This window comes from Phalacrocorax carbo, chromosome 1, assembly GCF_963921805.1.
Source record: "Phalacrocorax carbo chromosome 1, bPhaCar2.1, whole genome shotgun sequence".
NCBI classification, from domain to species: domain Eukaryota; kingdom Metazoa; phylum Chordata; class Aves; order Suliformes; family Phalacrocoracidae; genus Phalacrocorax; species Phalacrocorax carbo.
In genome coordinates this window covers 191,045,403-191,072,034 of record NC_087513.1, presented here as the reverse complement: position 1 = coordinate 191,072,034, position 26,632 = coordinate 191,045,403, and the positions used below count along the sequence as shown (strand labels likewise).

The 26,632-nt window shown below is 40.8% G+C and overlaps 1 protein-coding gene across 1 annotated transcript; it reads left to right on the top strand.

The window, feature by feature from the left end:
• Positions 1-16,389: 16,389 nt before the first annotated feature.
• On the top strand, positions 16,390-24,916 carry RFXAP (regulatory factor X associated protein). Its single transcript, XM_064448620.1, has 3 exons — positions 16,390-17,115; positions 19,725-19,832; positions 23,451-24,916. Exons 1-3 carry the CDS (start codon positions 16,390-16,392, stop codon positions 23,559-23,561), a joined length of 945 nt encoding a protein of 314 aa, XP_064304690.1. The 3' UTR covers positions 23,562-24,916.
• The last annotated feature ends 1,716 nt before the right edge of the window (positions 24,917-26,632 follow it).

The following is a 26,632-nucleotide window of genomic DNA, read 5'->3' as shown; positions in this document are numbered from 1 at the left end:
TTGAATCTTTCAAAGTCAGTTCTTCAGGGGGAAGGCCAAGTCCAAGACTTTCATGGAGTTATGCCAACAGAGAATTTGGCCCCACGTTTCTTTTTGTGTATGATGAATTGACAGCCTTGTACCTGTAGCCAAAGGAAGCAGATGGAAGAAATTCTAGTGACAATTTTGCTCTAGTTGTATGCTTCAACAAAACACAAAATATTGCAAGGAAGTCTTTTCCTCCCATAATTTATATATATAATATGAGGGTATCAGGAAGCCAGAAGTGCCCGTTACAGTTTACATTCAGCTCTGGAATCCACCATAGCACAACTTCGCAGTACCACTTTCACAATGGCCAGTGCATTAAGTGTTTTGTTATTCTTCCTCCTCTCAAGCTTCTGAAAATAAAGATAGAGCTCCTGACAATCTGTGATATTTTCATTGTAAGTCCAGTGAGAACCACTGATTAGTGTGTTTGTGACTATTGTAGGACCTCTGGGGTCCAATCAAGTCTTCTGCTGTGGGCATGAAGCTGTGAATTCAAGCCTAGTTTACAGACACAAGTCTGGAGGCTTTTCCTTGTTGATCCAGCTGTAAATACATACAGACTAATGGCCATAACACAATACATCTGCATTTTACTTTGGTTGAAGTTTCCTTTCATTAATTTTCCAGTCACTTTTTGAACTATGTAAATTTGTAGCATTCATAACTTTCTGCAGTGAAAAGTTCCGCAGCTCGACTGAATAGTGTATGGAAATTCACCTCTTTTTTGTTTGCTTTTATCTAGTCAACTGCTATCTTCATTTGAAGTTCTCTTGCTTTTGTACTGGATGAGAGAGCTTATAATAACAATTTGTAATTGTCTTTTCTAGCCACTCATTTTCATAGGCCTTTCTACCCTCTCAGTTATCTCTCTGCCAGTCTACTCACTTGTCTATTTATTATTTAGCAGTTCCATAGCTTTGATTGCACTTATCACTCACTTTTGTACTTCTTCCAGTTTTGCTATCTCCCTTGAGATAGAAGAGCCAGAACTCTACTGAGCACCTCCAAGAGGCACACCATGCATATTTTTTCTGTTTAGTTTGCTTTCCTAATAATTTTAAATACACTACTTGCTTTTTGCTTAAAAAGATAACAATGAATAATATATTAGAAAAATAAAAAGGAAATAGCCTAGATTATCTCTTAGCACCAATGAGCTATGAACTGATCTTGGCATAACAAGTGCAAAAGCAGCAAAGCTGCTAAAGGGGCAAAGAAGTCACACATCCTCATAAGTCATAGAAAGACTGCTGCCTTCTACTGAACCCTAAGGAACTGCCTTAAATGAGAGCTTTTATTAAAAATAATGCTTTGGTTAAGCTTGTGCTTTCCTTGGCAGCGTTTATTGCTCTATGGAAGGACTATGGCATTTCCAAGGGCCGCCATTTGGGTATTATTTCATAAATTATTGGGCCAGAAGGAGATCTAGATTGAGACTTTACGGTTCTCAGCTGGGGATAGCCTCCTAAGGAGCTTTAATTAGCTAGCATAGAAGGTGGGCCATGTGAGGGGACCGCTTTCTGCCACTGTTAGCTACCCACCCAGAAGAATGCTCCTCCAGCAATTGCAGGATTTTAATTTGGGAGGAACAGCTTCCACATTTTGTAATTACAAAGATCAAGACTGATTTAATTTTTATTCAGCAGAAAGCCTTTGAATACTGAAGTAATTCTTTTAGCTCAGTGTTTTCCATCCAGATTCGTTTGGAGTCAACACAAACACATGGCACCATTTGGAGGACAGGCACTGTGAGGAGGCTTCTTCTCAGAGTTTTCATGGCTTTGACAAGTAATTAGGGTTTGAATTTTGAGTTGTGACAAGGAGAATTTTAATCAAGAAAACAAGAAAATGAATATGTAAAGAAAAGAACAGAGACAATTAGCATCAACTGAATGAGAGCAAAAACAGAACTGCCATGGTCATGTTGTCATAGGTTTGGAGAGTAATGCTGAGAATTTTTATGGCATACACAAGAAAACTGGGAAAAGAGAAGTTTGAGAGAAACACGTCTTTTGAGAATGACCAATAAAGGAAAAAGAAGCCAAAGAGGAGAGGACTAATTTAGAACTCAGAATGGGTGATCCATAACATTTCCAGTACCAGGTTCGACTTGATTTAGTAAAGCTGTTCAGAGATGCTGGTGCTGAAAGGATCACTTCCAATTCTTGGGCCTCATCTACAGAACAGATCTGTTGAGGAGAATTGGAAAAAATGAAAAGTTTTAACAGTATATTTACTTATTCATATGTCATTCTACCTTTAGACTAAGTAAACTAACCTATCACAGCTCCACCAGGATCCTGCAGGACTCACAATTTCAGGCATCCTTTTCTAAGGAAATTGGGAACATTTCTATATAAATACTGGAGAATCCCATGGAATTGTGTGAAGACACATGTAACTCCCTTATCTTCATGATCAAGAAGATAAGTTCATGTCAGATCAAGACTAGAATTTGCTATTTCAGTAATAGCACTCTAGATTTTTAAAAACGAGGTGGGAAAGAAAGGAAACATTCCTACTGAATGTAATCAGCAGTGGTGGAGTTTCTGGTCATATAAGCATTGTGAATGACCTTCCTACCTTACTGCACTGTAGTTTTCTTCCTGGCCCCACGAACTCTGAGAGAAGCATACTGTGCTATGCACTCAGCAAGAGCAGAAGATCAATGGTACCTCATTGTACTCCTATTTCCATTTTTCTAATTGAGTCTTTTATTATTGTGTTTTGAGGGAGTGACAAGGGTTGATTTATTAGACTTTTTTTTGCCTTCAGGCATTTTACAAACAGGTGTTCAGCTCCCTGTCTTTGGCTTTAGCTTATTTAGCCTGTTTAACAGATTTTAGCTTATTTAGATAATTTTAGCTTATGTCTTTTTCTTATGATGATTCTTGGCAATGCCATTTGATGATTCTGGGACTCTTGGTAGGTGCAGCACGGCAAATGACAGAGAGAGTCTCTGTGCCACAAGAATTTCTGGGTAAGTACCAGACAGAACACGATCAGTGGGTAAGACATACCTCACCAACATGAGAATAGGAAGTGAGAATTTAACACATTTTCTTTTCAAGAATTTTTTCTTGATGGCTCATACCTCGTCCCTCCCCTCTCCTCCCCTCCCTCTTCTCTGTCAAGTACAGGTCTCTTTTCTACAAATATTCTATAACTAGAGCCATAGAAACCGTTTTCTTCAAGCTAGAAGCTTTTAATCTTTAATTTTGGAACATATGCATTACTTTATATGAATATCAGTATGGATTCTTGTGAGATAGTGGGACTAGAAAATAATTAGTTTTCATACAAATCCTTTAATGGGAAAGCTTAGGTCAAGAATTTTCTGAAATACAGTTTTGTCAGATTTCTTTCTTCTGGACCAGAAGTTAGGAGACGGCTTTGAAACCTAGAAATTACAGGCTGCAGGGGACCGAGAATTGTGTTAATATATGTTATGCTTCCTGGTTCCTGCCAGCTATAAACTCCTCAGCCAAGCCTTTCTGTTGCAAAGCCTATTTGTTGGCATATACATGGAAAGAGCAAGCTGAAATGGTGCTTTTAGGAGGGAATGGAACTTGAGGAATAAAAAGGTTCAGAAAGTGACCTTTGCTCTGAGATTGCTTTGTCCCTCCACAGCAAGGGCTGCCAGAACCAGCAGTGTCATGGGGTTGCCATGCTTGCAATGTTGAAACACTTAGGAAGGACAGAGACAGAAATTTTTGCCTGTTTCTTCTATTCTCCCCACATGATCTGCAAAACTTGCCCCTCACTCCGATTCTACTGCTGTGGTCTCAGCTTACTGGACAGTCACTACAGTGACAACTTGTCTGTAAGAAAGCCCTCCTCTTTGTTAGGCCAGTATTTCACAGACCATTTCACACACATATCACCTAGCTCCCCTTTTATTGTGGTATCATGTTTGGCTCAACACATTCTCCAGCAATTTAGCCAGGCTTGAACCCAAGAATCAGAAAGCTGGAGAATCCACCAGTGCTTTATTAGCTTAAACCAGTGGTTAATCAGCTTCACTTAAAAATTTGTGCCTAATGTCCCATTTGAATCTGTACGACTTTAGTTTCCAGAAACTATTTTTTTTTGCTGTGGTTTTCTCTATTTAATTGAATTTAATTCAAGTCCCTTACTATTATTTTCTCTTCAAAAAGGTACTTATAATGATGTCGTGTCTCAGGTCTTCTTTTCAAGTGAGCTCATGTCTCACTCTAAAGCCATCCCTGCACTTTCACTTCTGTTGTGAAGGGTTTTTTGCATGTATTTAATTTTCTATATACTTGTTTTAAAACAGAAAAGCTAGAATTGTTAGTAGTATTTCAGAATCAAGTTTCACAAGTGTTCTACATGAAAATGAACTTGTCTCCCTAACTGAGAGTATTGAAAGTGATATTTTTCCCTGAACATCACAGTGGGAGTTTTTGGAGAGATACTTGCACACTGTGACCTTTAAATCATTTTCAGAACCATCTTTTGCAGTAAAAGTTCACCACTCTGTAAGCTTGGCTTGAATTTCATGTTCTTAGCTTTGCACTGGGATACTGACCACACTTTTTGAGGGTGCCAGGGACACAGCCACAGCCTCACTGTAATTTACCATACTGTATATCTTCCTACACTCTGCAAATTTCATCAGCTGTTTGAATTTACTTCCACATCAACTCAGATGTTGAAAAATATCAGGATTAGTACAACTCTACGTAAAATCCACTGTAGAGATTCATATTCAGCTAGGACTCTATGTGGACAACTCATCACTGGCATCTGTTTAAAAAAAATCACTTCCCAGACTATTTTCTTACTGTTCTTTTACTGTCTGTATACAATACTGATCTTTATCAGAATGCACTGGTATACTGCCATATACCAGTGACTAGAGCATCTGCCTTATGAGGAAAGGCTGAGAGACTTGGGTTTGTTCATCCTGGAGAAGAGAACACTGAGGGGGAATCTCATCAGTAACTATAAATATCTAAAGGGTGGGTGTCAAGAGGATGGGATTAGAATCTTCTCATTGGTCCCCAATGACAGGACAAGGGGCGATGGACACAAGTTGGAATATAGGAAGTTCCACTTAAATATGAGAAAAAAACTTCTTTCCTGTGAGGGTGACAGAGCAGTGGAACAGGCTGCCCAGGGAGGCTGAGGAGTCTCCTTCCCTGGAGATATTCAAAACCCGCCTGGATGTGTTCCTGTGCCCCCTGCTCTGGGTGTGCCTGCTCAAGCAGGGGGGTTGGACAAGATGATCTCCAGAGGTCCCTTCCAACTCCTACCATTCTGTGATTCTGTGATATTTCTTACCAAAGCCTAAATAAACTAAATTTTGTACATTTCTTAAATAAACATACACTATCTTAAAGATAGAATTTAAAAAACCCAACCCAAAACAAAACCAAAATTGGACTCATTTTCAAAGGCCTATTTCCTATTAAAAAGAATCTTCATTGGCATTTATTCTATGTTTCATATCCAACTCTTTAATAGCTATAATTCATGTCTAGTCTTCACTACTGAAGTCTTATATACCTGTGACTTCAGGACAACCACTATATACTACTTTGAGCCATCATCCCTGTCTTTGGAGTATCGCTGCAGCATTAAGAGTCTTCCTGTCTCTTGGAACAGCTGTAGTGTTCCAAGACTTATTAAAACTGAATTTCAACAGACAAGAGGTCTACCTGGCCAGCTACTCAGGTCCCTGGGAACAAATTATACAGGCCTGTAGACTTAAAATTTTTCTTTTGCAGATGTTTGATATCATCCTCAGTTACTACTGAACTGGAAAATACTTTTTGTTTCCTTTTATAAAGGGAAAAAAGTGTGATACATTTTCCAATTGATTAACAGAAATATTTATTAAAATTCTATATTTTTTCCTTAATAATAATTTTATCATCTCCATTTAGTAGTGGGCCTAAGAAGAATTTATTTTCTAATAATCTTCGGCTTCTCACTTTTTCTATGTGATGCTACCATTTTTAGCAATTTTTCTACATTTCATGATTAATTTCTAGCCATAACTCCCTACCTATTTTTCATTACATATCATTTTTTTATTAACAAACCCTGCTCTGGCTTCACTACAGTGCCAAGACTAGCTCTAAGCCAAAGTTGTCCTTTCTGATCGATTGGAACTTTTTTAACCATCTAATAAGTTCTTGTTTTAAGCCATTTTTTTTACATAATTTTGCTCACAATTTTTTCTGTTTTAAAAACTAACTCTCATACACATGTGTCATGGTTTTGTGTAGTACCTATTTTTATAATTACTCTTTAGGGTAATCTTTTTTCCACATTGAGCGCAGTTAGTCTTGGTTCCTGGTCCATCAGTCTTCCACCCTGTGACTAATTCTTCTTTATCATAATCAGGCACTAAACAGTGTGGCATCTCTCATGGAAGAAAATTGCTGTTTCAAATTTTTAGAAAGTTCAACAATGTCTTAGCACTGGAAGTCGTGAGCCCTCCCTCCTTGGTGTTCTACACTTTTAATGTAATAGGATGACATAATTGTTATAGAATAAACTGTTAAAAGATCAAAAGTTTTGTTGATCTGCCTGACAAGGACGTGCTTGAAAGACCATTACTTTAAGTACAATCACTTTATTATGTGGGAGTAAGGAAGCAGGTAAGACTAACAAGGCTAGACATGGGTTAAAGAGCAACTCTCATGGATTACACTAATACATTAAGTAGTGCTGGCTGTCTTGCATGTCAGCAAGCTACCAAGAAATTAAGGATACAAGGATACAAGCTCACATCTGATGCTGGTGAAATAGGCCAAACACAGCTGCAATTGGTCACGTCATTCCGAACATCTGACACACTTACCCGTGTAACAAGAGATCCAGGTCATGGGCAAACGAGGAGGACTAAGCACAGTAAAATAAATTATTAGCCTTCAGGGATATCACTGCAGTTAGTAGTGGTGAGTGATTTTTGTGTAAATATGTCTTTTTCTTTTTTTCTACAAGCAAGATGGATCTTCCAGACACTGCCTGAGTAAGTAAAGTCATTGTGATTTCCTTGACAGTAAGGCTTAAGTTATAGAAGAGACTGACAACAAATAATTGGCTTGTAGGTCCAAATTCTGCTTTGAGTGGTGCATAGCTATGTGGAAATTGGCAGGACTGACTTTGTTCTTACCAATTTCAGGCTTTAAATCAGAACTGAATTTGGCAATTAGCTGTCCTTCAGACTAGACAGTAAACAAAGATATATAGACATAGGTTCACTTTATTATTACTGATTTAAAGCAGTCAAAGCAATAGTGCCTACCTAAAACAGATGAGAGGGCAGACTGTAACATCTAGATTCCCTGCGTCTAAAAATTGTTTGTAATACAGGCAGTTTCAGAGGAGCACAATGATCTAAACTTCCAGCTTGTGTTTATTATATAAAGCACAGCATTTGCATTTTTCATCACCACTAATGAAGTTCAAAACCTGCATCTGTGTATTCCTTACACCGCAGACTGTCAATTAGCTTTATCCTCAAAGCACTGGTCTGAAGCTACTGGCCCTTCTCGTTTTAGGATAAAGAAGAATGGAGGAACCTCTTGGTGGAGTGGCAGTGCCAGAGATGCAAAGAGGAACAGATGCACAGTTTTCAGACTTTTACGTGTTTCTAAACATGACTTATAATTCTTTATTGAGAAAAAGCAGCTGAGCAAGAATTACCTGGTTCTCAGTCAACTTTCACACATTACTTGGAATAAAACTGTCTTCACTAAAACCCTTGTATGAAGAATAATTTATAATAAGAAAATAATACCATGGGAACCATTTTCTTTATTTCATAGCGTTGTACAACAGCTGCAATATAAGGAGGAACATTCAGAAGTAGTGAGAATTTTTTTTATACAAACTATTCTGTTGAAGAAAGAATAATTCATAAGTATCTTTATGTTAATATATGGGGAGCTAAACAAGACTCCTCAACGGTTTGAGTATGTTCAAATTGCATTTTAAGCTCCCTACTCTGCTTTCAATAATTTAAATGCCCAACTCTATATAGGATGGACAAAATGGGCTAGAAAACTGAGAGTGGAGGGCAGGAAAGTCTAGGCTGCACTTTTTTCCCTTCCCTTCCAAACACAATCCAACGGATGATCGGGAGAGTCTGACCATGTGGCACAGACCGCTATAAGACTGCTTGCAAAACAGTACAAAACAGGACGTTGAATGCTAACAATTCATTAAGGCTACAAGATGCCGCCCATTTAGAACATGAAATAAACTTCATAATTATATATACAGAGTCCCTAGGAAGGACTTGTCCTTACTTCTCTCAACATTTAATATGCCAAGACCCCTCAGCACTTTTCCCATGCTTCCCATATAGTTATCTGTTAATCCCTCTGTCTTGTAAGGAAGTCTCACACTTGCAGACTCAACAACTCATTTTCTCCTCTAGGACAGTACCTATGGCCCTTGGGAACTTAGAAATTCTAGTTTTCTGCAAGACACTTACTCTGTACCATTCATAATGTTTATTACCTATCATCAACTCATAAAAACCATTACACAACACTCCACCACTGCAGTGCAAACAGATTGACTTTCCTGTGCTGAACAGAATTACTGAAAATCTGCAGCAGTCAGGGTGGCACTGTTCAAAGGGGAACATTGTGCTCTGCTTCTTTAAGGAGTGCTATGACTTGAAGTAATATGGTAATTCCTTCACAAAGTTCCACGAATATCTGATACTTCTTGGAAAAATTCTGGATCTGAAGCTGACAATCTCCAATGTAAAAAGCAACATAATCTTTGCTAATTTTCCTGTACCAGAATATGCAACCAGTAGCATTATTCAGCACAGCCATTAAGTCTGCAGTGACCAAATTAACTTCTAGTTTTCTGTATGCCAATAGCTGCTTCTAAAATAATAACCAGGATCTGGACAGAGTCTGACTCTACTGAATAGCACAAGCCATTGATCCCAACTGGGAGAAGTTCAGCCTGTGAATCACAGCATTTATCCTTCTGGCTGGAATGGGTAAGAATTATGTAGAAAAAGATGTGCCCCAGCCAAATGGGTTGGCAGGCTACAGGACTTCTGAGTTCCCAAAAAATTCTAAACAAATACACGGAACCCTTTTCCCTGGAAATGGCTTTTCATGGACAGTCTGTGTGTGATATGGCCCCAGAAACACTGGCATCAGGTGTATGTGGCCACAATACCAATGTGGTAAAAAGACTGTAAATCAGTACGAATGCTTGAGGTGAGGTTTCGTGACAGGACCAAGAAACTCAATGTTTGAGAAAAATGTTTTCTGTGAAGTAGCAGGCCTAGGGCATCTAGTAACTAACCAAGGAGCTGGTCCTCAATCTCCAAAATAGAAGGATAAAGGCAACCAGAATTAAGAAATGTAAGCAAATGACTAAGGAGTGCTTTGATGGCCCATTAATGACTCCCTTTTGAGCTCTCTGAGTGCAAATCTCAGGTTCCTGTATTTGCAACCAACTTGATCCAACTGGAAGTCTGGGCCTTGACTCCTCTAGAATTAAACTGTTTAAACACCCAGCTTTAATAGAATGGCTTTGTAAACAGCTGGGCCACCAAGGACTTTCCAACAGGCTGTTGTTAATCCTGGATGCTTGCGGGCAGGCATTCAGGTCCAAATTAGACATGTTCTTGGTTGACAAGATGAAAGGCAGAGAATAGCTGTGTGCACGCAGTACAAAGACAGCATACTTGTCTAGAATATCTTATTCCTGTTCCTAAATATAGAAGCCTTGCAACATCAGTTTGAGAAAGGAGACAAGAAAGATCTTCTTAGGCACAGATTTGTTATTTTCTGAGGATCAGGCCATGCTTCAGTCCTGCAGAGTGCTAATTCCTTCCCCTTTTGCAAAAATAAGTCCCTTTCTATCTCTTATAGGCTGAATCTGATGATACTGAAGTGCCTGTATATGAACTCCCTTTGTACCTGTATTTGCCAAGCATTTCAAAGGGAGCAGGAATAAGTTATTGAGCAGAATATAACAAGATTTAAAAAGCCATGAATTTGACTGCTTTTCCCCTGACTTTCTGTAAAGCAGTGGGCTAGCAAAGCATGTAAATGAGAAGCCTACAAATCTTATTGACTGACAGTTCTTGACATGCATTTCATAAACCAGGGCATTTTGACTTGCCTGCATCAGGAACATTCTATGCCTCTATTCTTCCCCTTCTCCGAGAATGGGTGCTCTCTCCATTGCTGCAGTACAAAAAAGACAAAAGGATTGTGATTCTCTTACTTTTTAAAGAACGGTGGCTTAAACAGAACCAATCAAAACAAAAATCCCTGACTTCGTACTGAAAAACAAACCAGAAAAACCTCTGTGACTGTGTAGAACTGGTAAAGTTGCTATTTCATGGCTTCAGCGAAGTGATCGAGAAGCATGCAAAAAGAGCTCCAGTTCAAGATTCCTGTTAATGGGTTAGATTCATCCTCATCCACGAAGGGGACTCTCAAGTGTGAAATACATCTTTCAGAAAAACTAGACACTTTTGATAACACTTAAATGTGAGAAATATGTGACATTAAGCCAAAAATAGAAAATATAAATCTTGCTGCCCAGATAACTATGCCAGAAGTAAATCTTCCAACTTTTGCTTGAAATGACATGCAAATCTATGTATGAGAACTATACAGGAAATACTTCACTGCTTGATTAAAGTGACAAAAGACTACTCAGAGCACAACCAGAGCGAATAACTGTACGGTAGGAGTGACCCCAAGACATGACTCCCATAGATCATGAAAGAATGTCAGCACTACGGTCAAAAAATGTGAGCAATGTTACCACCTGAAATAAGAAAGGAAGGAAAAGATGCTGACATTTAGATGCAGGTATGTGTTGCTTGTATTTGGCACTCACAGATGTTGGCAACGGAGGGAGCAGCTAATCTGACATATTTCCCTGCCAACAGAGGATTGCTTCCCTTATCTAGAGCTTTGCTTCCATCTAGTTTTAACTTTCTTAATAAGCAAGGCTCTCCCTGTTTCTACTGGAAAATAATATTTCATAGTCTAAAACTGATCTCATTACATTTTTTATTTCTGTAAATTTATCCCATTATTTATGTTTACTGCTTCATTAAGCAGAATGACTATGCCTACTTTTGCTACGGCAGCAATTTTCTTCTCTGTTATTCACGCTTTCTTGGCTATAAGGAGAGAGATCTTCTGGCACGTTATTTTAAAGTAGGCCTGAACTGAATGATTTAGATTGAGAAGGAATCAATCTGTGAAACAGTAATAACTAGAATTAGCAGATACTGACCTCTGCCAAGGTGATAACTGTATCATGACTCACACAGAATAGGAGTCGTCTCAGGACACATTCAAGGATGCAGGCTCTGCATGGGGGCAGAACATCCACAATGATAGTGATCCTGCTCAGGTGCTAAAAGCAATAACCACCCATCCATTCATTGTGAATGGAAACCACCAAGACTAATAAGATGGGCTCCAGATAAGGTCTACTTCAGCAATTGAAAAGAGCACCAAAGAAACACTGTTCTGAGATTTAGAAGTCTTCTAGTAATTAAAGCTGTTGAGAGCACAGGGGCTAATAAATGTCCAGCTGAGGTTCAAGGCATATTCTAACCCTGTCCTGCACACTTTTATTCAGCGCTTTTTAAAATTATTTTTATTATATTGTGGATGCTATTTTTTTATTAGCTGATTAATTTATGTCTAAGTAAATGTAAATAGATGAAAGGGAAGGCTTACTTTCAGCAGACTTATTTAATTTATCTGTTGTCATGGGACAAAGGTGACCATGCAAAATAAGAAGGGCCTGGGGAAAGAAACCCATTTCTGAAGGCCACTTTATGTCATACGTATACTAAAACCAGAATAAATATCCATAATGCAGACCAAACTTCTGTTTATTTAGAGGTTTTTATTTGCAAAAATAAATGAATCTGTAGTTCATAAAGCCTAATGGGTTTCTGACTTCCTAGTATTGTTTGGGAACAGAAATATTTGAATAGTGTAAAAGGGGATGTTTATAAGATTTGATAAAATTGGCATCAGACTTTTGTACACTTATCTGAAAACCAAGTTTTAACAAACTGACTACAGTAGCTTAAAGTCATTTGCTTTGCCAGTCACGGTAAGGCTTCAGCGCTCACTGTCACCTGGAAATCCGTATCACTGGGCACATTGGTCACTCTGCACTTCGCCTTCCCTTGAGGGGAGATCTGTTTTGAGGCTGCTGAGCTTCTGAACCTTTCTATGACTGTATCACTGTGCAATTTGACTTGAACCCCAAGAGCAGGTAGGAGGAATAAATGGGGAGATTGCTAAGCAGTAAGAGGTACAATAAAGTAGAAAAATCTCTCTTGCCTATATACTCGCATTGTGATTCCCTCATCAAATGATGTGTTTCTAAAGAGATGTGCTTTAAAAATTATTAGTTCTCAGCTTCCTCCAGCAGTCTTAATTCCCTTGTATCTTTCAAGTACCTTTTATAGCTGTTTTAAAAACTCAAATACTCTCCTTGACTCGACCTTTTCACTTTATAACAGAGCAATAGGGTTACAAGATAATCTGCATTTAGATTATGTTTTCTTTGTAGGGGTATCACAACACTGGATGTATGAATTTCATAGTCCCACTTCTCACAGAAGTTCTTAGTATGGCCTGCGCTCTTAAAACACATGATAAAGGCAAATGCATTTCTGTGTAACAGATAGACAGACAGATAATGAGTGAACAGAACTCATATCATCACTCATAGCAAAATGCTGAAACAACTTTCACAATTCTAAAACATTGCTGCAGCTGTAGGTCTATAAGTAGGATACATCAGCCTCTCCAATGATGATTACCTTCCCGAATCTTATCCTGTACCTGTTATTTTAATACATGTTGGTTCCCAAGACAATTAGGAACTGGATACTAAGAACTGGCATGGAAATCTAGAATATTAAAATGAAATATTTCACAGCAGAAGATTACAGAACCTTTTTAAACAACAAGCTGTCAGCATAAGGACGAATGAACTTACTAGATTTCAACAATCACATTTGGCATCTCCTCTTAATTGCACCTGGGAAGGCAAAACATGATCCAGCTACTCCTGCCTGGATGGCAATGATGTGGACACTAGTGACAAAATTTTCCAAACATGACCTTCCTTCCTGAAGAGATGGATTGCCAGAAGTGCAGCCCAAGGGAACTAATACTTTGCTTGATTTCTTTTCCATCACAATGATTCTCTTTTCTGAGCAAACCAGGTGAAATAAAAGGCATCAACAGCAGCTTTTTAAGGAGGGCTTCATTTGTTAGCTGTCCCTAATTTAATTCCTGTTTATGTTTCTATGCCTTCAAGCAAGCAGATTATAAGGTTCTGGGGTAAACAGAATTGGATAATACTTCATGTTGCAGTCCAGTAATAGGCTCATTAAATATCAAATCGATTTGCTAATCAATTAACCCCCTCATTGTTCATTTTCTGGGTTGTGTTTTTTTTTTTCTTATTCTTTTTTCCCTAGATGACGAAAATGAGAACTAAGGAGCTGAAGTACACTTCCAGACACACTCTCCAATAAGATCCCATGTGTTATCAGGGTGTCTGAGGTAGAACCCATCTGATTCAAAAAAAGAGTGAGCTTTCAGCAGAGCATTTGCTTGGAATCCTTCATTCCAGAAGTAATTTTCTCATTTAGCCTTGAACTGCTCCAATCTACTGGTCTGACTGGCCTGTGCCAAACCTAGCTGTCTCAGTGGGGCTTCAGAGAAGTGTTGGGGAAGTGTACAAGCAACTGTCCTTCCTGGGATTTAGAGGGTATCAGCTTCCCATTTCTTATTTAGATTTTAATTAGTTATAGTGTGGATATGTGCAGGGAGTGTGGCTGGAGAAAAATGCTACTGTTATTGATGCATTATTACTTTGTATTTTATTGTAATTAATGTCAGGACCACTTAAGTAGGCATTCTTTCAAGATGCATTTAAAGGAAAAGAAATAAACTAAAATTATTTCAATTGAACTATAACTTGAAAAAAGTCTAAACATTTACTGACAACCTCTGCCTCAAGGAGCTCGCATCTAAAGAGGTAAGAGGCAGGAGGACAACAACACTGTTTCACTACTGGCACAGATGTAAGGCTGTGTCCTAAAGAGGGTCTTGTAAGTCCTCCCAGCACGGCTGTAGCAGAGATGAAAAGGCACTGAGGCAGGTATGGGGAAAGTAAATCTCCACTGATGAAAAACAAATAGTTTGTAATTCCATTTTAAACAGTAGAGCTGAGAGTCATCTCACCAATGTTAAAGGTGACTGGTGGGTCAAAGGCAATGAGGACGGAGTTACTCAGTTCACTGTGATTTGTCTAGGACTATACCATGTCATTAGCTATTTTGACAAATGAGGGAGAACTGTATTAAGACATGGTCAAGGGTGAAACCAAATGGCTACAAATGTAAACAGCATAATAATTTACTTTAATATCAGGAAAAGGGAACTGTGGTAATTGCCAGAGAACAAATGGGGTCAGCACCATTCTTTAATATGGGATGGACTGACATGTGCAATGAGAAAGGCAAGAACCCATGGAGAGGAGGGAGGTGAGAAAAATTAAGCGGGGCAAACAGCAGGTGATTAAGGAGATGGAGGTCAGTGGGACTTCTCTGCAAGAGTGAGAAAAATTTAATGCCTGTGACACAGAAGGAGGAAGTAGAAGGAAAACTGAAGATAGGCATGATAGTTGCATTACAAATAATTTTTTTCATGGAATAAAAAATGTAAGACCTTTGCAGAAAAAAGGTCTGGATTGAGAGTGAAAAAATGGCTAAGATTACAGATACAGCATTCATTTACATTGCAGAATAAAAACGTTTACTTAGGAATAACATATTTGCAATACCTCAAATTGGGTGAGGATGATCTTAGCTGCTCAGATGAACCTTGTAATAGGGAAAGAGTATTCAAAGAGTCAGGTAGAAGTGAGCTAAGAAGAGAACTGATACTTAAATGAAGGAAAGAAAGGGCAAGGAGCAGCAAGCTGAAAGCTACAAGAGCAATAGCAGGCTGAAGGCAATAAAAAGATTAAGTGGGAGAGGAAGCCAAATTGTTGTAAATAACTAAAGGGTTAAACTAGCAGCTTGAGCCATTATTAACATAAACCCACATCCTGAGAAATACGAACAACTCAAAGAGCCAACTTGTAAAAGGAATTCAAGGTTCACCAGCTGAGAAACTTGAAGGACCGAAAGCAGAAACATTCTCCTGCAAGGAAAATAGAGGGATGCCACAACCATGAAACAATGAAACCAGGGAGTCACAGTAATTGGGGAAAAAGTAATTCTGGCAGGGGGAGATTGTGACCACCGGCTCGACTGAGGGGTGAAACTGTCATGTGTAAATGTCAAATTGAATTCCAGTAAGTGTGCATGCTAGGAGGAGAGCTCCCCCATGCACCCAGCGCTGAATAAAGTTATGCCTGCTCTTTAAAACGCCCAGTGTTACGGAGTTTTATTCCCTGTTTTCAGTGACAAAACTGCAACTCCATGCCCCCACTCTCCACCTGGCAGTGGCTGTAGAGCGACGACACAAGCAGAGTCTAGGGACAGCACTTGCAAAGATCAGAGCCAGGACAGTTTGGGTCTGGACAGCCATCATGGGACTGCACCAGGACTGGGGGCTGAGCAGGCTGACAGGATCACACCGCACAGCTGGCTGTGACATGGCCACAGTGGGGTTCTTTGCACTGGGGAAGGAACAAGGGCTTCGTGCTAGTGGTGTTGTAAGGGGCCCCGGGCAAGAATGCACCCAAGAACATCATCTTCGCAAATGTGATCAGCACACCTAGGAGGGATGCGAACAACCTAGCAGTGGATGTCAGTTGAAACCAAAATAAAAGGAACTAAGGACATCTACACCTAGATAAAACTCAGAACACCAGTTGAAACCTACACGTCTTGCAACACACTGTGAATGGGTATGTATAACTATTCCTGGAAATCTAATCTATATAACTAAGCAATATAAGCTTTGTCTGTTGTGACTTGCAGCATGCATGCTAGGAGGAATTATCCCCCACGCATCCGGCACCGTAATAATGTCTGCTTCTTACTACTACATTGGCGTTAAAAAGTTATATTCCCGATTCCGGTGACAGTGGCACTGTCGTAACCTCAAGGCAAAGTCCCGGAGACTTCCCGGGAGGAGGCGCCGCCATTAAAGGGACCCTCCCCCTTCCCCCCTTCCCCTTCCCCTTCCCCCCTTCCCCTTCCCCCCTTCCCCTTCCCCTTCCCCCCTTACCCTTCCCCTCAGCGCCACCAGGCACACGGCCCCGCCCCCCGCTCCTCGCACCTGGGCATGCTCAGCGCATGCGCTCTCGCCCCGCGTTGCCGCCGGTAAGATGGCCCCTGCGGCCGGCCGCCGGGGCGCGTGCGCGGCCGGTGGGCACATGCGCGGTGAGCGCGGCGTGGCGGCGCCTGCGCGGTGCGCGGGGGGGAGGGGCCGCGGGCTGAGGCGGCGGGTTCCGCGGGCTGAGGCGGCGGGTGCCGCAGGCTCGGCGAGTACCTTTACCGGCGCCCTGCGGGCCAGTCCCGCCGCCGCTCCCTCCTCCGCCTCCTCCTCCTCCTCCTCTTCCTCGCCGCCGCAGTTGGCGCTGCTCGTCATGCAGCCGTGCGGCGGCGAGGAGGCGGCGGCGGCGGCGGCGGCGGCGGGGGGGTGCGTGTTGCCGCTGCCGGGCGCCGACCCGCCGCTACCGCCCACCGGGAGCGGCGGCCTCATGTTATTCTACGAGCTGGGGGGCCCCGGCGACGGCGAGGCCGAGGCGGGGGGGGAGGAGGCCGAGGTGGCGGGCGGCGAGAGCACGGCCAGTCCGGAGGAGCTGGAGGAGGAGGAGGCGGCGGCGGCGGTGGCTGCTTCGAGCGGCGAAGCGGCGGCGGGCGGCGGCTGCAAGAGCTGCACCTACCAGGGCTGCAGCGAGACCACCACGCAGGTGGTGAAGCAGCGCAAGCCCTGGATGTGCAAGCGCCACCGCAACAAGATTTACAAGGACAAATACAAACGCAAAAAAAGCGACCAGGCCCTGGGGGGCGGCGGGGCGGCCGCCGCGGGGGGCGGCCAGCGGGCCGAGGTGAGGCACCGAGGGGCGAGGTGGGTGGGCAGCCCGGGCCCCCTGGGGGCAGGGGCTTCCCGTGGAAAATCGGTTTCTGTCAGGCGGAATGGGACCTTTCTGGCCAGAGGAGAGGGGAGAAATCTCCGGTACCGGCAGCGAAGGACAGTCCTGGCGTTCGCTCTTTCTCTGGTGCAAGAGCAAAGCCCGCCTCATTTTTCTTTGGTATAAATTCTAGCAACTTACAACTATACCAGAAGATTCCAGGAAAAAAATATATGTTGGTAAAAATGCTTCGTTGCGCAGCGTGTGTTTATCTCAAAGGAGGAAAGATGAAACTAGAGATCTAAGAGATGCCTCTTCTTCCATAGTTGGCACTGAAATGTGGGGGTTTAAAGTAATAAAGGCTGTTGGGTATCAGATTATACTGTCTATAAAAATCAGTTGTCTTTTCTAGGTTAATTAGTAGTTAAATATTTTAGACCACTAATTCATGGTCATGACAGTAAGTCAATACGCTTATGCGTATTGTTTAGATGGGGAAGTATTGTCAGTGGGAGAACTGATGCCAACGTTCAACTTCTTAGATAGTTTTTTCCCTACTGTTTGTGACTTAGCAGGATAATATAGTTTCTGATGGTCGCTTGTACTGAGTTAGCTTCTAAGGTCTTGTGTTTAGATGAGGTAGAAAGAGGTTTGTCTTTTGAAGGTGCTGGCTAGTTTGTGCCTGAAGGGGCAAGTATAAAATAGTGGTTGCTGGAAGAAAAAAAATCTTACTTGGCACTCCTGCTAAAAGGAACCGGTTTTTGTCAGCACAGCTGCCTCTGGAGTTGTGTGACAGGGAACTGATCTAACTGCAAACTAAGCATAAAAAAACTTTCCTTTTTCTCTTTCAGATATATGTAATAGCAACCATACTGGGTGTCACACCAAAATAATCTTTTTTTTTTTTTTGTCTAGCTGTTAAAGCTACAATGAAACAGATGCATGAGAAAAAGGCAAGCGTACGTGATGCTGTTAGGGAATATTCTTTCAGCTTTTTTCTCTTTCATCTCAAAGGACTTTCTGAGACAGGTGTGGGTTTTCTGTTGTATTTTGTAACTCTAAGTGATTTCTGTTCCGAGTACTTTTTTTTGATTTTTGTTAAATCCTTGTAGATGCTCAGCATCCATTACATTCTGATAGTTTCTTTAAGTCTGCTGCCTGGTTTGAATGATTTTTTTTTTTTGAACCTGTCTGCTGTTAACTTAATTTGCCAGTTAGTGTTTACATTAGAAGACATAGTGAAGGACTAATTCCTGTTCAGTTTGTGACACTTACTTGGTAGGCTTGCTTCTAAGTTGTTTCCTACCTGCAGTGAAAAGGCATAGCATGCTTGTTTCCAAGTGAAAAGTTGTGTACTTTTATCATTCTTGTTGCTGCTCTGTGCACCTCCTCTGCTTCTAGTAGCTACTTCTCTTTTAGGTGAGAGAACAGAAACTGCATACAGTGTTCAGGATGTGGGTAAATTCTAGATTTATATATGGCATGATTTCCCCACTTTTCTCTTCCTTTCCTAATAATGCGTTGTGCTCTGTTCATGATGTGTGTACACAAATACTTGTGCTAGTTCAGAAAAGGGGCAGTGTGGGAGAAGGGTAAAATTGCTGCATTTCATGTAGCATGGGTTAAGACTTTGATGTGTGACATGAAATAGTGATTATTGCATGTTGGAAGAGACCTGGCTTTTACTTCTCTCAGTTTCTGCAAGTGCAGGTTGCTTTGAATATTATTAAATTAAGGCAGAAGAAAGCTCGATATTTAGTGCTAAACTTAGAGTACTTTTTTGCAGTGGTGTCTGAGGGCCCCACCAGATAGTGTCATCTTGTGGGGTCAGAGTTAGATTCCTGACAGAAGTTTCACTTTTCACTTCTGTGGACAGGATTGAAGTGAAAGATACCGGGATACTTTGTTGTTGTCATTGTTTTTGCTTGAACTCTTCCAGGTAAATAGGAGTGCCAGTAAGTTTTTAATTTAATACAAATAGCATTCAACATTGGTTGAAATTCTCCAAACAATTAATATTTTTCTCTACAGCACATTGTAGAGCAACATTGTTTAGAAGACGGTCTGATTCATGTGACTGTACAAGGAACAGAATAAACTTACAATGAAAACAACATGTTGATTTCACTGTCTCTTGCCTGTGGCTTTGACAAGTTCATAACAGTATTCTGAAGTATGTTTTGTTTTGCTATTAAAAGTATTATTGTCATGCCTACCCAATTGCAAATGTTAAATATCATTCACTTCCACAAGCTGGAGATGGAACTGTTGTGAATTACTTAATTTTTAAGAAATGCAAATACATTCAAGCCATTAACTAGCCATAGTAACCTGGTTAGTTTTGCAGTTTAGAAGACTAACTCAGCTGTGTTGCTTCACTGTGATGAAGTAGTAAAAATAATGTAGAAAAAAGAGGCCAGTTCTTGATATGTTTCCATTCTTGTGCCTTTATTTTCCTCTGCAGATTAACGAGGCAAACATTTTTTACTCTCGGGACTTTCTGTGGTTAAAAGTAAATGTGTCATTATGCCAGAGCTTATAGCCTCACTTCTCTATTTTTTTATTTAATTTTCTTTTGTGTGCAGGATAGTGTTGAAGGTTCAGTTTCTGCTACAAAACAGAGAACAGGATCCATTGGAGATCGCCCAGCAAGACCTACGCTTTTAGAACAAGTATTGAATAAAAAGAGGCTGGTAAGTTTTGTTTTCTTAGAGCTTTTGAATTCAAATAAAGGCATTGTAACAATGTCTAACTCACCCTCGTGAAAGATGGAAATCAGTTTAATGATCATACACTACATGTGCATGTTTGCAAACTAGAAATACGCTGCAGAGCAGATGTCTCATCCTGTGTGTGAAGAATATGAGGATGACTAAATCTAATGATCGCTGCTGTGTTAAATGAAGCTGAGTATTTTGGTAGTACTAAATAGGCGTCATTTCTTTAGGGTAAATAGTGCTTATAGTATAACTGAGATGTTTTTAAGTTGTTAAACCAAGTTTTCTGTAAGGCTTTAGATAGAACAATGCATGGACTTTAGGTCTGATGTAAGCTTTGATAACTAGTGTGTATTGAAAGTGGTAAGCCTATCATATCACACTTAAAATTTTGTATATATTTGTTGATAAAGCAAACTGTGTAAGCAAACAGTATGACTTGTAATGTTTGTAGATTGCATGGATAGCATGTGTTGTAAGTTTTGAAATGCTTTTGTTGTTCCTGTAAGTGTATTTAAAGAATTAAGCCCAATGAAGGGAAATAATTTGGTATTTACTGTTCCTTGGGCTTCTTCATTACTGTCAATGTTAATTCTTGTTACAATCTTCTTACAACAAAAGCTAATAGGACTGTTTGCCTGTTCCCTCTGCTAGCTATGCAAAGCAATTTAACAATACTCATTAGAGTGCGGTAATCCTTGTTCAGAAATTTGAAACATCTTTAAAGAAACATCATAACAGTCTTAAGTATACAGCTATATAGGTTTATTTTCTTAATTTCTTTCTCAGTAATAGCACCTATTTATTGATTATGTCTAAAACTCAGAGGTATCTGTAGCTCTTCAGTTTTTACAAGAAAAATTTAATGAACTGTTGTTGTTGTTTAACCCCACACAGCTGCTTGCTCACTCCCTCCCAGTGGGATGAGAGAGAGAATCATAAGAGTAAAAGTGAGGAAACTCGTGGGTTGAGATAAAGACAGTTTAATAAGTAAAGCAAAAGCTGTGTGCACAAGCAAAGCAAAATGAGGAGTTAATTCACTACTTCCCATCACAGGCAGGTGTTCAGCCATCTCCAGGACAGCAGGGCTCCACCACACCTAACGGTTACTTAGGAAAACAATCACCATCACTCCAGATATACCCCACCCTTCCTCCTTCTTCCCCCAGCTTTATATACTGAGCATGGCATCATATGGTATGGAATATCCCTTTGGTCAGTTGGGGTCAGCTGTCCCAGCTGTGTCCCCGCCCAGCTTCTTGTGCACCTGGCAAAGCATGGGGAGCTGAAAATGTCCTTGACTAGTGTAAGCACTGCTTAGCAACAACTAAAACATCTCCTCATTATCAACACTGTTTTCAGCACACATCCAAAACATAGCCCCGTACTAGCTGCTGTGAAGAAAATTAGTACTATCCCAGCCAAAGTGAGGACAACTATGGAGTTTATTTTTCACATTGTCTGTTGTTCTTCATGCCCCATTTACTGAATTGTTGTCCCTTTTCCTGGCTGTTTCTATTCATGAGGCTTTTGGTTAAATTTGAAAGGTATCTTGTTAATGAAGCGTTATTTCTTCTAGAAATATAGCTGTCAGAAGCTCTTTAAATAGATGTTAAGAGCTTTTGCAGAGTTATGGGAAGGCTCTTCAAGAATTGAGGTTTCCTTGCAGTATTCTGGCAAAGTGAGATTCAGATTCTCCTTGATCTGGTCCTTGCTTTTCTCTCTCTGCTGACTCAGATTCTGTAGTTCAGCAGCATTTCTTCTGGACTTTCTTCTTTGTTTTGTGTGTAACTACACAACAGAAGGCCTGAGGGACATGCAGTGACCCAGAAAGATATCTCGTAGCTGTTGCGTTCCTGCTCGTGAAGGTTACTGCATGTAGCTGGTAGCTGCCTGCAGGTTGTTTGCTTAGAAGTGCCAAGTCCTTTGTGCTTGCTCGTAAGTTTCTTGCGTTTGACTGACCTCTGTGAGGAGAGGCTTTTGTGGTGCCCTTGTGTGCCTGGATGTGCAACTTGCACCGGATAAAGGTGTAGAAAGCAGAGGCAAGGGGCTGAGAAGCAGCAGGCTATGGATGGAGAGCCTGAAGCACCTTAATGTTATAAACTGGCTGTAGATAAAGAACTACTGACTGCAGAGCTACCCTGTGCAGTGAAGTGACTTGATAAAGCTAACATACAGTAAGGAAGAGGTGGCTGTGCATCTGTTCAGTGAGACAGTTTGTTGTTAGCATCTGCTTTCAGTGGCTGATGCACTTACCTGTTCAGTGCTGCTGCAGGTGTGAGTTATAATTAAACCATTCTGCATATAATTGTTGCAGAATTGCCCCTCATAGCATAAGTTCTAGACCCTGCCCTGGAAGCTGCTGGTCCTTTTGAATGTAAATCTGGATTACAGGGTTGCAGTACCTCTTTTGTTGCGTCAGTGAAGTGACCATACATAATGAGCAAGCAGTCTAGGGAATTAATTCAGCTGAAAAATAACATTTTTCCTGTGTTAATTTCTGGAAGGATCCATTCCCAACCTGATCTGCCATTTGACCTTATAAACTCTTGAGCTGCCACCATGTAGGAATGAGAGTGAACAGCCAGAGTTGTATCACAGCTGTTCAGGCCAGGAGCCGGATGTAAATAGTTTTAGATACTTTTGTCTTTTAACTGAAGGCAGAGGGGTTTTTTAACTCATTCCTGTGGCTGTGCTGCTGTTTTGAAATGTTGGGAAATTGCTCCATCTCAGTCAACATAGAATCATACAGTATTTTGAGTTGGAAGGGACCCATAAGGATCGTTAGACTCCAGTTCCCTGTTCCTTGCAGTACTGCTGAAAACAAAACTATACGACTAAAAGCATTTTCTTGATGCTTGAACTCTGAACTCTGACAGGCACACAAACTTTGTTGTAGAATTACAGTATTTTATTGATTTATTATAGTATTTTTGAGCTCTCTGCAGTAGGAAATGCAGATATTAGCTTAAAACTGAAGCATAATTGAAAAGTGTTTGTTTTCAATATGTCAGTAGATCACTCCTGTGTGTTATCTTTATGGTTTTTGCAATACTGCATGTTATTTACATGCTGAATCTGTTTTCAGGAGGTGTATTAGTGCTGATTCTGGTTACCTGCTGATATCTTGAAACAGTTTCTAGCTGTGTTTTGTGAGCAAGTTTTGTAATTCTTCAGCATTTAATTCAGCTCTCATTTGTATGGCGGTGCTGCTTTTGTCTGGGTGTTGTGGTTTAGCCCCAGTCAGCAACTGAGCACCACACAGCTGCTCGTTCCATTTATTAATTGTAATTAAATACAATTAATTTTATTCACAGTAGCTTGTATGGAGCTGTGTTTTGGGGTTTGTGATGAAAACAGTGTTGATAATATAGCAGTATTTTAGTTATTGCTGAACAGTGCTTCATCCCACTGCAGGGTGGAATGAGCAAGAGGCTGTGTGATACTTAGTTGCCTTCCAGGGTTAAACCATAGCAATGGGTAATACACAAATTGATTTAGTGGAAAAATATTATAATATATTAAATAGTTACCATAGTGATTAAATTTCTATGTGAGTTCTTTAAAGAAAAGTCTGCTTTCTTTTTCTTACAGTCCCTACTCAGAAGTCCAGAGGTAGTGCAGTTTCTCCAGAAACAACAGCAACTCTTAAGTCAACAGGCTTTGGAACAAAGGCAGCAACAGTTTCAAGGAGCACCTGGGTAACCAGAACAGATCAATGACTTGCAGATGAGTCTGGTGCTGGAGGAGGAATAGGAGGTGTATTTTATATAAATACAAAGAATCTCAGTGTTTAAAGGAAAACTAAAGTGGCTGCTGTTACATGTTTTGCTTTTTTGTTGTTTGCACTTTTGAGGCTTTGAGCTGCTTGGGTGTCTGCAAACTCATGAGAAAATCTGGAGGAGTCTATTTTTTGATTCTTCTTAAAACTTCATTTTAATGTTTAATTTTTAATAGAAATTTGTTTATAGTAATGTTTAGCTGTACACCCTTTTCCTACCAAAGTCTTCCACTAAATTAACATTTTTCTATATAAGGCTTTACTGTTAAACAAGTCACTCTTTGATGACAATCATTGAAGGAAATCAGTTACTTTCTATGGAAGTTGTGAAATAAAGTCCTGAATTTGAGCCAGTCCAGTGGCATGACCTAACAGCAGTTGCTCAGGGGCATGAGAAACTTGTGTCCAGTGGAATCTTGCACTACAGGCTAAAGACAACCTGCCAACAAAAAAGTTGATCCAGTGGCTCAGAAAAGGGCAAATCAGGTGATCCTCCTGCTATATATTTGTTGTGTGCAAGTTGAGTAGGTTTGAAATGCTTAATTGTCTGTGCAAAGCACAAAAAAGAATTTGTGTTTAAAAGTTCCAAAAGAGATAAATGGCTTTAGAGAAGAATTAGGTGGAATGTATGTGGCTGAGAGTTGGGCCTTGTCTTGTGGAGTTACTTGTAAGGACCAACCTCTTATACATGAGAACTTAATTACAGATGAGAATATCACTCATTTTTAAGTGACTAAATTAAATTTTAAAGCGCTTAACTCATAATAGCAAGTGCGTCCAAAAACTAGAATGTAATTCTGTTTTTTTTCCTTTATGCAGCCTTTTTCATCTAAAAAAGGTATAGTTAAAATTTGTCTATTAAGACAACCGATATTTAATCAGGTCTAGTGCTGGACTTCTCAGGTTTTCAGCCAATTCAGATGAATTTGCAATTGAATGGGTGTAAGAATCCAAATACTATGCCATGTTTTGTTTTTAAAACAAAGTTTTGAATTAACCTCTGTTCAGAAATGTGGTTTATCTGAGTGGTGCAGGTGCTTATTAAAGGACTGCTTTGATATTGCAGCAGTTTGATCTGCTAAATAATCTCTCTTCAGGAGTATTTGTTAGTCTTACGAATTTTTACAACCTGCTCTGTGTATGTATAGAACTTGTTCAGTATGGATTTATTGTATTTAGCATTGTGCAAGTTGTTCTTTAAAAAAAATGTAAAAACTTTGCGTCAGCAGTTCTGGACCAATAAGTGTTTGAGTAAAATCTTTTGTTTTCTTTAAAAAAACAAAGCAAGCCTCTTCTCTTTTGTTCTGTTAAATTTGTGTGTTGGGATTTTTTTTATACTAAAATGGCTAGCTCTGACTAGGTGGCATTAAAACTGCTGTGTTCCACGGGTCTGGTTATAGAAAGTTATTTCAGCTTTAAGTAAAATCAGATTACTCTTTTCAGTGTGTCAGAACATATGTGAAAATGTAATGGGCTGAAACTGTAGAATAAGTATTTGCTTCTGCTTTAAATGGTCAGCTTATGAAAGCATTTAGGTGAGCAGGTCTGAATAAACTTTTTTAAAAAAACAAAACCAAACCCTCTGGGTAGAAAAGGGGCATGGGGAGTGTTTGTTAAGACAGTGCTGAATGAGTTGGTTACCTTACCTCAAAGCAAGTGAAATGTGCTGAATCATAGAATCATTAAGGTTGGAAAAGACCCTTAAGATTGAGTCCAGCCGCTAACCTATCACTGCCAAGTCTGCCACTAAACCATATCCTCAAGCACCATGTCTACCCTTCTTCTAAATACCTCCAGGGATGGAGACTCCACCACCTCCCTGGGCAGCCTGTTCCAATGTTTGACAACCCTTTTGGTGAAGAAGTTTTTCCTAATGTCCAACCTAAACTTCCCCTGGTGCAGCTTGAGGCCATTTCCTCTCGTCCTATCGCTTGTTACTAGGGAGAAGAGACTGACCCCTGCCTTGCTACAACCTCCTTTTAGGTAGTTGTAGAGAGCAATAAGGTCTCCCCTCAGCCTCCTCCAGGCTAAACAACCCCGGTTCCCTCAGCTGCTCCTCATAAGACTTGTTCTCCAGACCCTTCACCAACTTTGTTGCCCTTCTCTGGACACGCTCCAGCACCTCAATGTCCCTCTTGTAGTGAGGGGCCCAAAACTGCACATGGTACTCAAGGTGTGGCCTCACCAGCGCCGAGTACAGGGGCACGATCACCTCCCTGCTCCTGCTGGCCACACTATTCCTGATACAAGCCAAGATGCCATTGGCCTTCTTGGCCACCTGAGCACACTGCTGGCTCATGTTCAGCCGGCTGTCAACCAATGCCCCCAGGTCCTTTTCCTCCAGGCATCTCTCCAGCCACCCCTCCCCAAGCCTGTAGCGTTGCATGGGGTTGTTGAGACCCAAGTGCAGGACCCGGCACTTGGCCTTGTTGAATCTTATACTGTTGGCCCTGGCCCAATGATCCAGCCTGTCCAGGTTCCTTTGTAAGGCCTTCCTGCCCTCCAGCAGGTCGACACTTCCACCCAGCTTGGTGTCGTCTGCAAACTTACAGAGGGTGCACTCAATCCCCTCATCCAGATCATCAGTGAAGATATTGAACAGGACCAGCCCCAACACTGAGCCCTGGGGAACACCACTCGTGACTGGCCACCGACTGGATTTGACTCCATTCACCAGCACTCTCTGGACTTGGTCGTCCAGCCAGTTTTTAACCCAGCGCAGAGTGCACTTGTCCAAGTTGTGAGCTGAAGATGTTCATAGAGGTATTCAGCACAGTGCAGCTTGCCTCTCCTGTATTTCTGGGGGTCTGTGATACCAGTGCCTGACAGGCTGGTGCAGGTGTCAGGAGAGGTGCTGGTACCATGGCTGTCCTGTCCGATGGGATTCCCAAACCATGTGTGAACCCAGCAGTGTCCATGTGGCTCTAAGACTGTTAAGTCGTCTACTCCCTTGCTTCTGCTGTTGCAGAACAAAATCTCAATTTTAGGAAGGTTA

Excerpts from the sequence above, each read along its gene's own strand:
- RFXAP (XM_064448620.1), top strand. The coding sequence starts at position 16,390 with ATGGCCCCTGCGGCCGGCCGCCGGGGCGCGTGCGCGGCCGGTGGGCAC. Across the intron at positions 17,116-19,724 it reads GGGGCGGCCAGCGGGCCGAG|GATAGTGTTGAAGGTTCAGT; the intron begins GTGAGGCACCGA and ends TTTTGTGTGCAG. Across the intron at positions 19,833-23,450 it reads TATTGAATAAAAAGAGGCTG|TCCCTACTCAGAAGTCCAGA; the intron begins GTAAGTTTTGTT and ends TTTTTCTTACAG.